This window comes from Pelmatolapia mariae, linkage group LG4 (genome assembly GCF_036321145.2).
Source record: "Pelmatolapia mariae isolate MD_Pm_ZW linkage group LG4, Pm_UMD_F_2, whole genome shotgun sequence".
In the NCBI taxonomy this organism is placed as follows: domain Eukaryota; kingdom Metazoa; phylum Chordata; class Actinopteri; order Cichliformes; family Cichlidae; genus Pelmatolapia; species Pelmatolapia mariae.
Window position 1 is genome coordinate 9,896,411 of NC_086230.1, and position 15,706 is coordinate 9,912,116.

The 15,706-nt window shown below is 39.9% G+C and overlaps 1 protein-coding gene across 2 annotated transcripts; it reads left to right on the plus strand.

Annotated features, from left to right (window-relative positions):
• Positions 1 to 7,443: 7,443 nt before the first annotated feature.
• zgc:65811 (uncharacterized protein LOC393524 homolog) lies at positions 7,444 to 15,654 on the plus strand. 2 transcript variants are annotated; one of them, XM_063471368.1, is made up of 9 exons: positions 7,444 to 7,538; positions 7,840 to 7,954; positions 9,762 to 9,867; positions 9,956 to 10,053; positions 12,522 to 12,596; positions 12,690 to 12,791; positions 13,061 to 13,156; positions 13,281 to 13,364; positions 13,622 to 15,654. In XM_063471368.1, the coding sequence occupies exons 2-9, from the start codon at positions 7,889 to 7,891 to the stop codon at positions 13,826 to 13,828; spliced, it is 834 nt and encodes a 277-aa protein (XP_063327438.1). In that variant the 5' UTR covers positions 7,444 to 7,538; positions 7,840 to 7,888; the 3' UTR covers positions 13,829 to 15,654. The 2 variants fall into 2 exon arrangements, with proteins under 2 accessions (XP_063327438.1, XP_063327440.1); XM_063471370.1 differs by having other exon boundaries at positions 14,425 to 15,654.
• Positions 15,655 to 15,706: the final 52 nt, after the last annotated feature.

The window sequence follows — 15,706 nt, forward strand, 5'->3', positions numbered from 1 at the left end:
TATTCTTTTCCCCTTTTTTTCACATCTTTCCTATAAATAGAAAAAAATAAAATAAACAGAGTGTTAGCATTTATTTGACATGATGTAGCACTGCTGCAATTCAACTCACAAGACTACAAGTCTAAAGCTTTGATAGACGCCTTCTTCGACTGACATCCAACAAAAACGGTTTTAGCCTTTCATTCTTTGGCATTAAAGCAAAGCCCAGTTAATACAGTATTTTGTTAAAATTCTGAAATCAAACACTTCATTCTACACTGACCAGCCACTTTGTAAGGTGCACTTGTCTAACTCTTATTATTATTATTTAATGGTGTATTTGTCATGGTCCTGGGTCATTTTGAGCCAGCGTTTTGTGTTTTGTGTTAATTCTGATTTTGTATTTGTTTTTAGGGTTGGTTTTGGTGTTTAGTGTTTTATTATCCCTATCTGTGTCTTTCCTCTGTGCTCTGTTCGTGTCCCCGAGTTTTGTGTTGTAAAACAGTCTGTGAGTTTCCTGTTTTACTTTGTAGGTCTGTGTCTCGTTATGCCCTGAGCCTGGTTCTGCTGCAGGTTTCTTCCTGTTAAAAGGGAGTTTTTCCTTCCCACTGTCACCAAAGTGCTTGCTCATAGGGGGTCATATGATTGTTGGGTTTTTCTCTGTATGTACTATTGTAGGGTCTGCCTTACAATATAAAGCGCCTTGAGGCGACTGTTGTTGTGATTTGGCGCTGTTTAAATAAAATTGAATTGAACTTTTACGTTTTTCTCAATCACTTTGGTACACTTCTCACAGCAGAAAAGTCAATCTCACCGCACTTAACGCAGTTCTCGAATCAGTTAACACAGATTCACTTGTGCAAAAGACACAAGAACAATCAAAGCCTTTTTCACATTTGGCAAAACATGAGTAGTCAGTCAATAATTCAACTCTGGGATGAATGAATAGAAACTTTTCAGCACCCTTTAAAGACTCACGGAGTCATCAAAATATTTAGTGTTTTTCTCAAAAACTTACTGACTTGGGAAAGAGTTCCTGAAAAAACGAAGACCTAATGTAGAGTAAAAAGTGTTCAGACACAAAAATGAAATGTGAAGGATTATTTTGGAAACAAAATACAAAACAAAATTACCTTAATGGAGAAAGCGAAATGATATCTGTGAAACTATACGCGTCAGAAAACAGACAAAGAAAATGCATAAAGTCTGAGACCATAGCACCATCTACTGTATAGTCCGGTATAGTCACGCTGTACAATCAGCAACTACTTTATTAGGCACAGCCTGTTCCACTGCTCGCTACAGTAATACAAATATTCAATTAGCCAATCATGAGTCAGAAACTCAAAGCATTACAGGATACAGACATTGTCAAAAATAATATTTGAAAAAAGTTTGAAGTAATTTGATTTAAAACACGAATGCAATGCTGGACACTATTCAGCAAGGTGGGTGGTTAAGAGCTGTGTTTGACAAGAGTACAAACTGTTTTGCTGAGTTTTCACATTCAACTGAGAAGTGCAGGGTGGGAAATGTGTGACTGATTTGAGAACTTATAGTGAGAATAGCTTTTCTGCTATGAGAATGGCACTAAAATGATCAAGACAAACTGGAAGGAGCTTTTTTCATTTGTCCTGGGTGGGGAAGGAGACAGAGATGAAAAAAACTATTTCCAGTTTTTCTTGATCATTTTAGTGCCATTCTCACAGCAGAAAAATCATTCCAAAAAGCTAAACACAGGTGCAGGAAAACAGAAGGTAGGAGAGGATCGTAGGTAGGAGCTGCTCTGAGCGCCTGAAGCTCTGTATTGCTGTTATGTGCAGCCGCAGTGATCCGACCAGCAAATGAGCCCTTTTGTCCCACTCTGATTGAAATGGATGCTCTATGGGCTCATTTCCTGACAAGGCCTTGGGGAAAACAACTTTTGTCCGCATACGGCTGACAAAGACGACACACAGCTCATTCACCAGCTTCCATAACTGCCAAAAGAAAAGCACTATGCTTGGACCTCTCTCTTTGGGGCAATCCTGTCCTGGTCTCAAAGGGTGACTTTTCTAAGGCTTGCTAAACCAATGGGAGGCCACATGTAGCAGCACGCCTCACCCTGAGCCTTATACAATCTGTGTCACCAAGAAATGTGCATTGACTAACTTGTCATCAGTTTGGTAATAATATACAAATACAGCTATCACATGCACCTTTAGTGTTGAAGTTGCTCGGCTGGCCTGAACAGGGTTCCCTCGAATGCCACAGTATGTCATGCGAAGGGGGAGAGACTTTCCCTGTACCATGAAGAGAATCAAACTCAACAGCTCTGATTCAGCATCCTTGCTCAAGGACTTTGAAGTCCTTGCATTTTACAGGGTATTCAAATCAGTCAGTAACAGCTGTGATACTTTTCCAGCCAGCTAGTACAAAAAGTCCATTCTTCTCTGGGTCTCCATTCAGCAGACAGAGAAGAGTTGAAAACCAGATCACTGACTGCCACTTGGCAGTAAGAGGACCCTGTGATCTGACTGTCTTAGAGGGTCATTTGTTTTGGATTCTGAACTGAGAAAGTCTACATGGGCATACTGATCCCCGAACGTCGTGCAGCCTCCACAGAGCTAGCTGCTACAGTGTGCGGCTCTCAGGTAGGTAAAGAAAGGACAGGCTCAAGTCTAGAACTTCTGGGCTTCTCTAAAAGACCTGATTGACCTGGTCCTAGAGTTTAAAAAGGCTTGCTAAATGTGCTCAAACCAGCACAGAACATATCAGATGGCATCAAAGTGATTCAGAAGAAGAGAACATGAAATGCTACACATATAAAGGCTAATTTACGTCATGGAGACCTCCTCTCAAAAACTGGCACCGATGTAGGGACTGACATGTCATGTGGCCGGTTGGTTGTGGGTAATAGACTTACACTGTATGAAGTTCATTGTGTGGAGGAGTCCTCCACACAATGAACCACCTGTCTCAAACACGCTCTCCTCCACACAGTCCTCATTTATAAAGTGCTTTATATGTGTAGCCTTTCATGTCCTCTTTAATGAAGCAGGTTGAGATTTCTTTAGACTAGGACAAATGTAACAGAGCCCCAAATCTGTGCCATCAGAAACTGAATCTGAATAAGTTAAATTCGAATTTGAATTGCTCGGATTGAATCTGAATTGTAACTTGAATAAATGCTTTTAAAAACTGAATATGAATTAGCCTAATTTGAAATTCAATTTATTGGTTTGAAAATGATCATCACTAAATTGAAATTGAATTTTATATTTTGAAAATGAATTCATTGCTTTGAAACTGTATTTTATTCTTTAAAAATTTAGTTCTCGAATAATTTCAGATTCACTTCTCACCATTCAGTTTCAGTTCTACAGGGTGGGCCAATTATATGGATACACCTTAATAAAATGGGAATGGTTGGTGATATTAAAGTCCTGTTTGTGGCACCCCCCATCTTGAGGGGGCAAACTCCTCAAGATGGGTGGTGACCATGGTGGCCATTTAGAAGTCGGCCATCTTGGATACAATTTTTGTTTTTTCAATAGGAAGAGGGCCATGTGACACATCAAACTTATTGGTAGAAAAACAATGGTGTGCTTGGTTTCAACGTAACTTTATTCTTTCATGAGTTATTTACAAGTTTCTCTTTGTTCACAGCCATTGACATGTCGAAGAGGTTAACACGTGAGGAGCGGATCGAAATTGTGTTGATATCTGGTGAACGCAGTAACCGGGTCATTGCAGCAGATTTCAATGCAAGACACCCTACGAGACCACCCATCTGCCATGCTACAGTTAGCAAACTGCTTGCTAAGTTTCGTGAAACTGGTTCAGTGTTGGATTTGCCAAAATGTGGACGCAAGAAAACTGTCACTAATGAAGAAACATCAGTGGCTGTCCTAGCTTCATTCAGCAAGAGCCCACAGCGTAGCACTCGCCGCATGTCACTGGAGAGTGGCATTAGTCGAACATCCCTTCGGCGGATATTAGCTACTCACAAATGGCACCCTTACAAACTCCAGCTACTGCAGCATCTCAACGAGGATGACCCAGAATTTGCAGAATGGGCAAAACAAAAATTGGAACAGGACCCTCAGTTCACGCAGAAGATTTTGTTCAGTGATGAGGCAAACTTTTATGTTAATGGTGAAGTTAACAAACAAAACCACCGCTATTGGTCTGACACTAACCCACATTGGATGGATGCCTCCAAGACTGTTGGAACAACAAAAGTGATGGTTTGGTGTGGTATATGGGGTACAACGACAGTGGGTCCATTCTTCATCAATGGAAACCTCAAGGCCACTGGATATTTGAAATTGCTACATGATGATGTGTTTCCCTCTTTATGCACTGAAGCTGGCACGTTCCCTGAGTTTTTCCAGCAAGATGGTGCACCACCACATTATGGGTGCCAGGTCCGAGCATTCCTAGATGAAAGTGGATTGGTCGTCGTGGGCCAGTTGAATGGCCCCCAAGGTCTCCCGATCTGACCCCCTTAGACTTAGGTCATCTGAAGGCAATTGTCTATGGTGTGAAGATACAAGATGTGCAGCACCTGAAACTACGGATATTGGATGCCTGTGCTGGCATTTCTCCTGCAGTGTTGCTATCAGTGTGTGAAGAGTGGGAGAAGAGGGTTGCATTGACAATCCAACACAATGGGCAGCACATTGAACACATTTTATAAGTGGTCAGAAACTTGTAAATAACTCATGAAAGAATAAAGTTACGTTGTAACCAAGCACACCATTGTTTTTCTTGTGACATTACCAATAAGTTTGATGTGTCACATGGCCCTCTTCCTATTGAAAAAACAAAAGTTGTCTCCAAGATGGCCGACTTCTAAATGGCCACCATGGTCACCACCCATCTTGAGGAGTTTGCCCCCTCACATATACTAATGTGCCACAAACAGGACTTTAATATCACCAACCATTCCCATTTTATTATGGTGTATCCATATAAATGGCCCACCCTGTACAATTCAATTTCAGTTCCAAAATTCAGTTTTTTGGGACTTACATCCGGTTCCGGTTCAAGAGTAATCGAGCGCAGATTAATAGAACTACGTTTTACTAGCGGACCGAAAGTGTTACTGACGGGAATCTACAGAATTAAGACTTCAGAAGTCATCCGACCAGCGGATAAACTCTCAGGTTGGTAATAAATGTATTACTTGTATAAGAACAAGCGTCATGTTAACAAATGATAGCCGTACAGTAACTTTTCTGCTTATTGTAGCTGTTAGCTAAAAACGCTAATTTAGCGTAGTTTGCCCTGAATTCAGCTTTGACAAATATGATCGACTGTTTCTAGTAGAATTCCAAAGTTGTCATCTTGTACCCTCTCAGAGCCCTGTATGCTTGCAGAGACCCCTACAGTAGGGAAACATGCAAAACAGTGTCCAAATCTTTGTATTTTAGCTTTATTTATGTCTTACACAGCATCCCAACTCTTCAGCTAACTTAATAACTTTAGCTAAAGTGAATAGTTCGTCTAATTCATTAGTGCAGCATTACTGGATCACCTCTGTTTGAAGTGATATAATATGATATACAACTATCACTGAAACAGCAAACTTTGTAAATAAACAAACAACACTTCTCATTCTCTAAACGTTTGGCCACAGCTGTAGATTACACTATCAGTGCTTCATCACTCTTGACAAGAATTACATTTCTAAATTTACTTTGTGCATTTACAGGTAAACAATATCTAATATTTTATCTAAATGACTGCTTTGTCTTTGAAAAGGTGAAGAGCCTGAGGCCGGTGACAGTCCCGTTCTACTCCAAGTACATCCTTACGGTGGCTCACAGGACAAGGCCACATTCCTGTCCTGCCAGAAGAGAAGAGAAACTTCAGAGTCTTCACACAGTTAAACCACACCTGTCATATTCCGTATGACAGGGGTCTCAAACTCCAGTCCTCAAGAGCCGGTGTCATGCAACTTTTCCATGTGTCCCTGGTGCAACACACCTGAATACAATTAGTAGGTCATTAGCAAGAGTATAGAACTTGACTGCATGCTGAGGTGGCAGCCCCCTAACCCTACTCAAGTAAATTTAAGTAAATGTATGTATTTGGAAATGCTACAACACTGCTGTAACATGAATCAAATGGCTGAATTGCCAACTCAGCATGCAGTCAAGGTCTATAGTCTTGCTAATGACCTACTAGGTGTGTTGCAACAGTATGTTAAAAAAAAAAAAAAAAACCTAATTAAGCATGCGCTCAGTACCCTAAGAATTATTATGGTAGTTAAACACAGTGATAGTCACATATCATATCACTTCAAACAGAGGTGATCCAGTAATGCTAACAGCTACAATAAGCAGAAAAGTTACTGTACGGCTATCATTTGTTAACATGACGCTTGTTCTTATACATGTAATACATTTATTACCAACCTGAGAGTTTATCCGCTGGTCGGACGACCTCTGAAGTCTTAATTCAGCTCAAGATGCTGTAGATTCCCCTCAGTAACACTTTCGGTCCGCTAGTAAAACGTAGTTCTATTAATCTGCGCTCGATTACTCTTGAACCGGAACCGGATGCAAGTCCCAAAAAACTGAATTTTGGAACTGAAATTGAATTGTAGAACTGAAACTGAATGGTGAGAAGTGAATCTGAAATTATTCGAGAACTAAATTTTTAAAGAATAAAATACAGTTTCAAAGCAATGAATTCATTTTCAAAATATAAAATTCAATTTCAATTTAGTGATGATCATTTTCAAACCAATAAATTGAATTTCAAATTAGGCTAATTCAAATTCAGTTTTTAAAAGCATTTATTCAAGTTACAATTCAGATTCAATCCGAGCAATTCAAATTCGAATTTAACTTATTCAGATTCAGTTTCTGATGGCACAGATTTCTGCCCATATATGCCGAGCTTTATTACTAGATAACTGAGAACTGACACGGGAGGCATAAAGCAATAAAATCTGGAGTACACAATTGTCAAATATTTGGTATTATTTTTGTATTTTGCTGTGTGCACAGAACGGAAACCACACGTGTGCAGCATGGATCACTTTCTGTTCAAAGAAATAATACTTTGTCTTCCTACATTTCCTCATTTCCTGTTTGAAGCTTACAAAAAAGCAAAAAACCAAAAACAACTCCCCCCCCCCCCCCCCCCCCCAAAAAAAAAAAAAACCAAAAAAAACAACAAAAGAAAGAAAGAAAGAAACAAGAAAGATTATAACTGTAATAGACAAAAAAGCTTAGATCCCTATTCTTCGTTTTTTGATGTTTATACAAAATTAGAACATTTTAAATGACGCAAACAGTCACCGTCTGTCTGCTGGTATGCGTAAATCACACTATCACTGTCTTTTTAGCTCTCGTTTCTCCGTAAGTTTCCTTTTCAATGCTTCCTTCTTTTTCTAAAAAAGATCCGTTACTGCACCTTCTCATTGGGTCAAAGCATGTGTCACTCACGCGGTTTGCCCAATGAGAAGACCGAGCGAGGACGAAGAGGCGGAGCGTGACGCAGATCAAGGCTTGGAAAAGCACACGCAGCAGCATTCAAGATTTAGTTATTTCGTTTCCCACCTGGTGAGTTGACCGAGGGCCGCTGATCAGGCAGACAAACATCGATAAAAGTATTGATCGATTGGTTTGGGAGATGATTTCACAGCGAGCGTTTCTGCCACGCTGTAATCTATTTGAAATCAAAAAGACTACTAAACCTTTTAAACGCAATACTGGCTGCTTAATGCGCGATTAACGGATTAAATAGAGTGAAATAGTAGAAACTAACACAGCAGCACAGAAAACGTTTGTATTTTTTTAAATGCGCATAACCTGCCAGGCCTGCTCGGAGTAGTGAGGTAATTCTGCTTTTTGCACTTTACAGACTTTCACCGTGTGTTCAGCTCAACGATCCGCTGATTATCATCATCATCATGGCTCTGGATGGATGTGGCTTGCTCTGCAAATATATCCTCATCATTTTCAACATCATCTTTGCGGTAAGTCCGGCTCGATTTTAATACTGCGTGGTTAATTACGGGAGGGTAGAGGGGCCAAGCATGGCTTTCGTTTTCTTTCGGCTGTTTTGTGATCAATTCTTGAGATAAACGGGCAGAAAAAAGGCGCTTTTTTTTTTTTACATGAAGGATTAAAAGTTGTCATATTGCGATTAAACAGGGGTGTTGTGCCAAAAAGTGATTTCCGGTATTTGCCAAACAATTTGAACTTCTATTAATGAACTGTTGGACTCTAATCTGTAAAACATATTTCAAGTTGCAATAAATATAACCAGTCCTCCAAAGATATTATAGGTGGTCTGGAAAGGACTGGAATGGTTACAATGTGGGTACAATAAAAGAGTCTTACAGATACTTACAAAACAGGTCATTTATTTTATTTATAATCCCATAAATCACATTGGCTACAGTTAGTTTACCGATATAAGCAAAGACATAAGATAAAAAAAACAACCCACGTAGAAATGTAGACTGTTTTGCACACGATCACTTTTTGGAACAACACCAGGTTTCCTTGTGGTTTCGTTTCTTAGGATACCAAGAGAGGTTACTTTCATTTTCAGGTATCACCGTTTCTATCAGTGTAAACTGTGTGTGCACATCTATAAGCTGATAGGAACCCAACAGTATTTAATTTTTGAAATGTATATATATATATACAGTCACAAAAATAACTAAATAGGAGTTGTATGGGATGGGATCAAATTAAGACCCACCAATTCATTTTTGTTCTTAGCTATTTAGTGGGATTTCAGAAATGTGAGGTTAAATTGTACAGACTCTTTAAAATAAGGCAGTATCTCTGATGAGTGGAAGAAGAATAAAGCCGTCTGGAAAGTGAGAACTCTCTTAAACAGCATGAACAATGCTGCCACGGATAGATGATTACCCTTCACACCTCGGTGTTTTGCACAGCAGTTGAGAAACCAAATGCCACCACGTCAGAGTCTTAGCTTACACTATACTTCAAAGTCCATAATAGACTTTGGATCATGTAGTCCCTGCTAAGGCTCCTCAAAAGCTGGTATGTCCTCAATCTCAGCTTTCACCTGTTTCTTTCTGACCCTCCTCCACCTCATCTCCTGACACCACTTCCAGAGTTCTGAGTAAAATCCTGTCAGCCTCATTTAGCCATCACATCATTCTGACCAAACAAGACCTGAAACATGTTTCTATGAAACACGATACGTAAATTATATGTAATAAATGTAAATATTTAAAAATAAAATCTTTTGAGTGCTGGACGAAAAGACTGATACAACATGGTATCATTGCGACATTTTCAACTTCTTCAATTCTATAAACTGTCTTATTGCAACATTTGTTTCAGTGCCAGTGTTGGTATGCTTGACAATCAAAAAAACAAAGTGAGAGAACTTTATGGTATTGGATAAAATACTAAATAATACTATATACTATAATACTAAATGGTTTAACTTTTCTATTCTAACTGTTCTTCTTGGTTCTGTATGACATCAATGAGAGCAAAATCCTTAATGTGGTCATCACAGCATCAGACCTGCCCACTTCCTGTGTAAACGTTATGCTTGTGAGGGGCAGCCAATCAGAAGAAAGCCGTCTTAAATTCCTGAAATGCCAATTCCTGTTGTTTGTCCCCTCTGCCAGCTGTTCTGCACAGTGTGAAAAACACTCATCTGTCACACGTGACACAGCATGGTTTATAAATATAGACCCTAAAAACCTATATTTCAGTAACCAGAGGATGTGAAAGTAACCAGGAATTTTGTTAATTACACTTTTGTCCTGGTTTTATTTCCTCATGTGACAGGTGGTGGGGTTTGCCTTCCTTGGACTTGGCTTGTGGCTGAGGTTCAGCGACAACACAAGAGCAGTTTTCCATGTGGAGGAATTAAGCTCCAGCGCATTTGTTATGGGTCGGTACATTTATTAGGTCGAAGAATCAGGATGGAACATTTGGCTCCGATGCATATTTACCGACAGACCGTTCCGTTTTATTAACAGGTGTGACTGTGCTGATCGCTCTCGGGGCGGTGATGCTGTTTGTGGTGATGTTTGGAGACTACGGTGCCTGCAACGAGAAGAGATGCGCTCTGCAAGTGGTGAGTTGTTTTGATGGGTAATTCATGTTGGCTTACAGTCTCACTTTTCTGTAAATATGGGTGTCAGAACAGTTGTTTCCTGTGCTGTGAACACAAAACCCTGTCTCGCACAGTGGTTACACCTTTTAACTCACTCAGTGTTAAGGGAAGGTTTCAGGTTGCTTTTTAGTTTTAGTTTTAGAGAAACCAAAACAAAAATGTGTTAGTAACATTTAGTATACCTCTAGTAATCCCATTTGGTGCCGTTTCTTAGGAGTCATTAAAAAAACAAACCGCCCTGAACAAGAAGTGCCCTGCAAGGACATGTTCAGAACAAGCTTAAATACCCCGCTGCTTCCTGGAGGACTCCTTTGTTCATTAACTTTATGGCAAATTTTAACGTTACTGTTCAGGCTTTTATCTGTGTTTAACAGGAAGATGGTGAAACACTTTAAAACCACCCCAGTGCCAGCATCAGAGGTTAAGGTGAATGCTGGAAATGGTGCTTAAATGTTAGAGCACATGCATCACCTACATGCTGGTGCAAATGGTAAAACCTGTGTAAAGTCGTTATTCAGATCAGATCCTTGATTCTAACGTGTACATCAAGTTCAACAAGTTGTTACAACATAATTTCTGTGGAACCACAGAGACAAGTCAACAGAGTGCCAGAGGAAAGTGTAATTAATAAGCTGCTCTCCGAGTACTCAGTCTTCTCCATTCATTGATGACACAATGAAACAGGAAGGAAGGAAGGAAGGACGGCCTTTTACACAGAGCTTCTGCTCCCCCCATGAGTCAAATAGTCTAAGATGATATGAGATACAAGGCAGGTTAACGTCATGCGGCATACTAAGCTGACTTTGTTTAAAGTCAAACAAAAGCCGAGCGTGGCATTGTGATAAAAACCAAAAGCTTTGCTACATTTTGCATGCGTATTGAATGTTTATTAGATTAGACATTAAAATCATGCACCAGAATTATTTGTGGCCTGTTCAAACAATTATTATTTCCAATTTCCAATTATTTCCCATTATTGGGTGTTTATATAGTTGGTTCCCTATTGATTCCCCTTATTGCTGCCAGATCAGTAAACCTACTAAGGTTTTTAGCATCAGTGCAAGTATTTTATCCTGTGTGAGTCTGAACACAGTGTAGAAATAGAGTGCAGAAAGGTTGGTGTGTGTCTCTGGTCTGCAGGAGCTGCATGGCTACAAGTTTAAAGATTTGCAATGCAAACTGTCCCAACCCCACCAATCACACAAGGTCTTCACGCAACTGCATTGAATTGTACAATTCCATCCACGGATCATGCACTATAATATTATCATGACTTTAAATATTAAAAGAGGTTTATAATTGTTAGCCTCGATGACCGAAGTTAGGAACTTCAAGAAAGCTAGCTAATTGCTTTCTTTTAAAGACAGAAGGCCAACATATGGATAAGAAATTCTGACCAGCTGGATAAAAGAAAAGAATCTGGTTATTTATTTCTTTTCACCACCCAAAAGACCACACTGACTCACTGCTCCATCTTTTGGTTTAGATTGGTATTACATCAAAAGTACAGCATAGCCCTAGCTCAACTCAAGTTGATGTCTCTTCAACACAACATACAGATGTTTTGCACATAAAGTTGCAGAATTTGTTTCTTCACATCTTGCTGATAGCTGTAGTTACTTCTGGGAGGTCTGAAATATGCAGAGGTTTTTGAACCACTTAAACATTTCGCTTTTTGATTCAGACCTTTATCCAGGTTCAGATACACAGAACAGAAGTGTATTACCCAGTTGGCCTTGGCAGAGGATATTTTGTAACTTTGTGTGTAATCACGCTGACGAAACAGGCAACTGGCAATAATCACACAGTGACCTCTCAGTTTTCATCTTGGCTGTTTTTTTGGCTGTGTCCTAACTGTAAATTACATCCTCGGGTCAAGCCCTCTTGGTTTTTAAGGCTGTTAAAGTTAAAGGAAATTAATGGACGTCCAGTACCAGTTAATTTTTTGCTCTGAAATCTTCAGGCTGTATCAAAACTGCAGGCAGAATCCCAGATGCAAGGAAGGGATGGGGAACTTGAGCTGATACTTTAGTTACTCATAGCTCTGGTGAGCACGCTTAATCTTTGAAAGTCTGCACTTCTGACCTCTGGCATCTATCTTTTTTGAGAGGAAAACTGAGAGGCATTCCTCGTTAGTTACGTACTGCAAAGGCAAGCCAGTTGGAAGCGTGACCTGATACACAGAAGTAATGCAGCAAAGGGATTTTCATAACAGGCTCTGCGACTCTAACAAGGAAATGACTCCAAACAAAAACAGTGGAATGAGCAAAACATTTAGTCAAGCTTGAAACAGGTCCTTGTTAGAATTTACTGCAATGTTAAGCCTCGTCTTCTCTTGATGCACCCACATAAAACTGGAAAAGCTGTTTCACTTCCTGTTCCTGTGTGTTTAAAAGTGTTAAAGTTAACAGTTCTTCCTGTCCCTTCAGTTCTCCGCCCTTCTGGCCATACTGGCTGCTGTGGTAGTTGTTGTTGGAGTGCTTGCCAACTACAAAAGGGATGAGGTGAGAGAAAATACTGATAAAAGGAATGAAAATCAATTAATGTGTCCAGTATGTCCTGACCATAAGATTGTGTTTTGATCTCTCATGTTAAAGGTTGGAAGCAAGTTAGTTGAGTTCTATGGTACCTTGTATGCTCTCTATGTGCACAATCAAGACCCAGGAATTGCTGTCACACTCACCTTCATCCACAACACTGTACGTATATAAGCTGCTGTTGTTTTTCATTTTTACCTAATACTAAATTTTAACTCTTGCTTCCTGTATACTCAAGTCTTTTCCGCTTTATGCATACGAGTTATATGCCTAATATCACACACCAAGAAGACGTCACTGTCAGCTGTTTCCATCTCAATTCCTGTGGAAGCAGTAAGGGTGTTTAGTTTCTCCACAGGGCTGCGCAGGGTAGTGTTTAAGACTTGTTTTTTGCCTCCCTTCACCTCTTCCGTCATCTGCCTTCTTTGCAGCTTCACTGCTGTGGAGCGACTGGTGTCTCCATAATAGAGCTCGTTAAGCAGACCTGCCCCAAACCAGATGGGTTTTTGGAAAGCATCAAGATGGATGTAAGTTGGTGCCAATAAATGAAGCCGTTTACAGTGGTCCTGCCACCACTGCAAACTGCACTGCTTTACCTCTTTCACTCAGCTGTACTGTACTAGATGCTCAGTTTGTTCGGTCTTCCTGCAGAGCTGTCCTGGCATCATCGCAGATGCCTTTAACAGTAAAGCACCAATGATGATGGGCATCTTCGTTGGAACTGGAGTGCTCCTGGTAGGCAAATGATGCACGTTTACTTTGCAACAAGTAAAGCTTCAAATGAGTTGGCAAATGCTACAAATAGTAGGGAAGATAGTACAGTCTGTTGTTCCTGTTACTATTAGTCTATACACAGTACTAAAGGTTCTATATTGTTGTTCATGTCAATGGCCATACATTAATCACTTTGCACTCCTCTCTCTCTTAAATACTTCTTTCCCCTCCCTTTTCAAACTTTTTCTTCTCATTTTATTTCCCCAATCATTCCAAAGATCATCGCTCTGATTTGCAGCATTACCCTCAGCAGAAAGATTATTTCTGCCTCAACACCTCAGTACATTATCCTGACTCAGACCACTTCTACTCGGGCTAACTTTCAGCCAGCTCAGCATGAAGTAGTCACCAGCACATGTGCTGACCAGGACCCGGTCTTTTTCACTCCTCTCAGCGCAGCCAACATCCCCGTGGCTTATGCTTAGTGCACTCTTCATTCTCACTGCGCTTGTCACACCGTTTTGATTTTACTCCACATTGCTTTAGAGTGAACTACACATACTCCATCTGCTGCTCTCAGCATTGTCTCAAATTTTTATCATTAGCAGTTGTTATAGGAGAAATCCAACCTAACAAACACAACTCAGCTTACAGTTGACAGGTTTGACAGCACATCACAGCATTTAGCAAATGAGTTTTCACATTTTTAATCACCGAACTTGCTTCTTCTGCAGAAGGATTGACATTTGCTGGCAAAACAGTATAAGAAACCCTCTGGTGCTCTGAATATTCCCTCCACCACTAGTCAACTCTTTAATCTTTACTTTAGTGCCTTTAAACACACACGGCCAGTACATCAACAGGGTTGGATTTGTCCTGTTTGTTTCGACTTCTCTCTCTCACACACACACTTCTGTAGCTGTATGCGATCTGATTGCTGTGGCTGGAAGGTCTAGCCTCCTTTACACTCTTTCACCTGTTGCTGGTTCAATTCTCGGGATGATGTAGTGGGTTGGTCATTGCATAGCTCTTTATCCCATCCCTGCTCTTTACTTGCCCTCCTCCTTTGTCTGCACAACAGATGACGGCCATGATCTGCGCCTTAGTTCTCCTGAACCAGCTCAAGAATGCCCATCGGGAGAGGACAGTGTACTATTCAAATGTGTACTAAGAGGAGGATTGGGGTTTTACACCCTTAACCACCTCATGTCAACAAAGGCCACTGCTTTACATACAAGCAGCACATCAGTGTTTACATATTTTCCTTTCCTTTTCTATAGCTACGATTACATTACTTTGGAACCATATTTTTATTAAAAGGCCTTTTTTAAACATTTAGCTTAATATATCCTGTAGCATTTCGTGCACTAACCTGACAGGCCTCTAGATTATTGTGGCCAAACCCAGCCATGGGAACACATTAACAAATTCAGCTGGTAAGACATGAATTTTATTTTATTTTTTAAAAACATTTTTTCTCCTGAAAAGTTATGCTGTTTATTTATGAATGAGTATTAGGGCCACATTAAAGGGGAAGAGAAACAACGTGACCATGAGCATACAGACACTGAAGGTGCAGAAATATGTATCTGGTTAAAATGAAATAGCTGGAGATGGACAGATGCAAGGACATTTATGGTCACACTTATGCAGTACAGATGTTGTACCAAAAAACACAAGGACTGATGATGTTTCATGAGCTTAACTCCATGAAGCAGTCTGTAGAATAAAAATGACAAAATCTCCACATTTTCATTATTATTAATTTTGAGAATAAAGTTTCCCCTTCATGTGACCCTAATACTAATAGTTTGTGTCTGTTGCACACAGTAAAAGTTTAGTCACTGGATATGGTCAGTTATGACTGTTAAAAGGGAGTCAGTGTATCATCTTTGTTATAGTAGAGGTCCAATTACAGCAAGGTGTAGCATGTTGGGTGTCATCGCTCTAATGTGAGCTTCAATTTCACATTAGTATACAGCCACTAAAAAGTAGAGTATTGTTAAGAAGTGCATTCCTTTTAGATTTATGGTAGAGGTTACAGAGGGCCAAAGAGCAGGACCAAAAAACAAACGACAGCCAGGTACCTGTGAGAGGTTCAGTTTTAGGTCAAACTGTTTAAACATTCCAGACCGAATGCTTCAGAAGACTTGTTTCCGTAAAAGCTTAAAAGCTTTCATCCTGAGAAAAGGGAAAAAAATTAAGCTCACATTTCATTCCTTTGTGTTTTGCTTGTTAACATTTTTTTAAATGACACAATGTTAACTGTCTTGCTGATAAAAAAAAAAAATAAATTTCAATGGCTAAATGCCTCCAGTTGTCTGTCACTTGTTTTCTTGCCCTGTACTACTTATTTGTACTAT

Coding starts and splice junctions, on each gene's coding strand:
- zgc:65811 (XM_063471368.1), top strand. CDS start 7,889: ATGGCTCTGGATGGATGTGGCTTGCTCTGCAAATATATCCTCATCATT. Junction 7,955..9,761: donor TTTTCAACATCATCTTTGCG/GTAAGTCCGGCT, acceptor CTCATGTGACAG/GTGGTGGGGTTTGCCTTCCT. Junction 10,054..12,521: donor AGAGATGCGCTCTGCAAGTG/GTGAGTTGTTTT, acceptor CTGTCCCTTCAG/TTCTCCGCCCTTCTGGCCAT.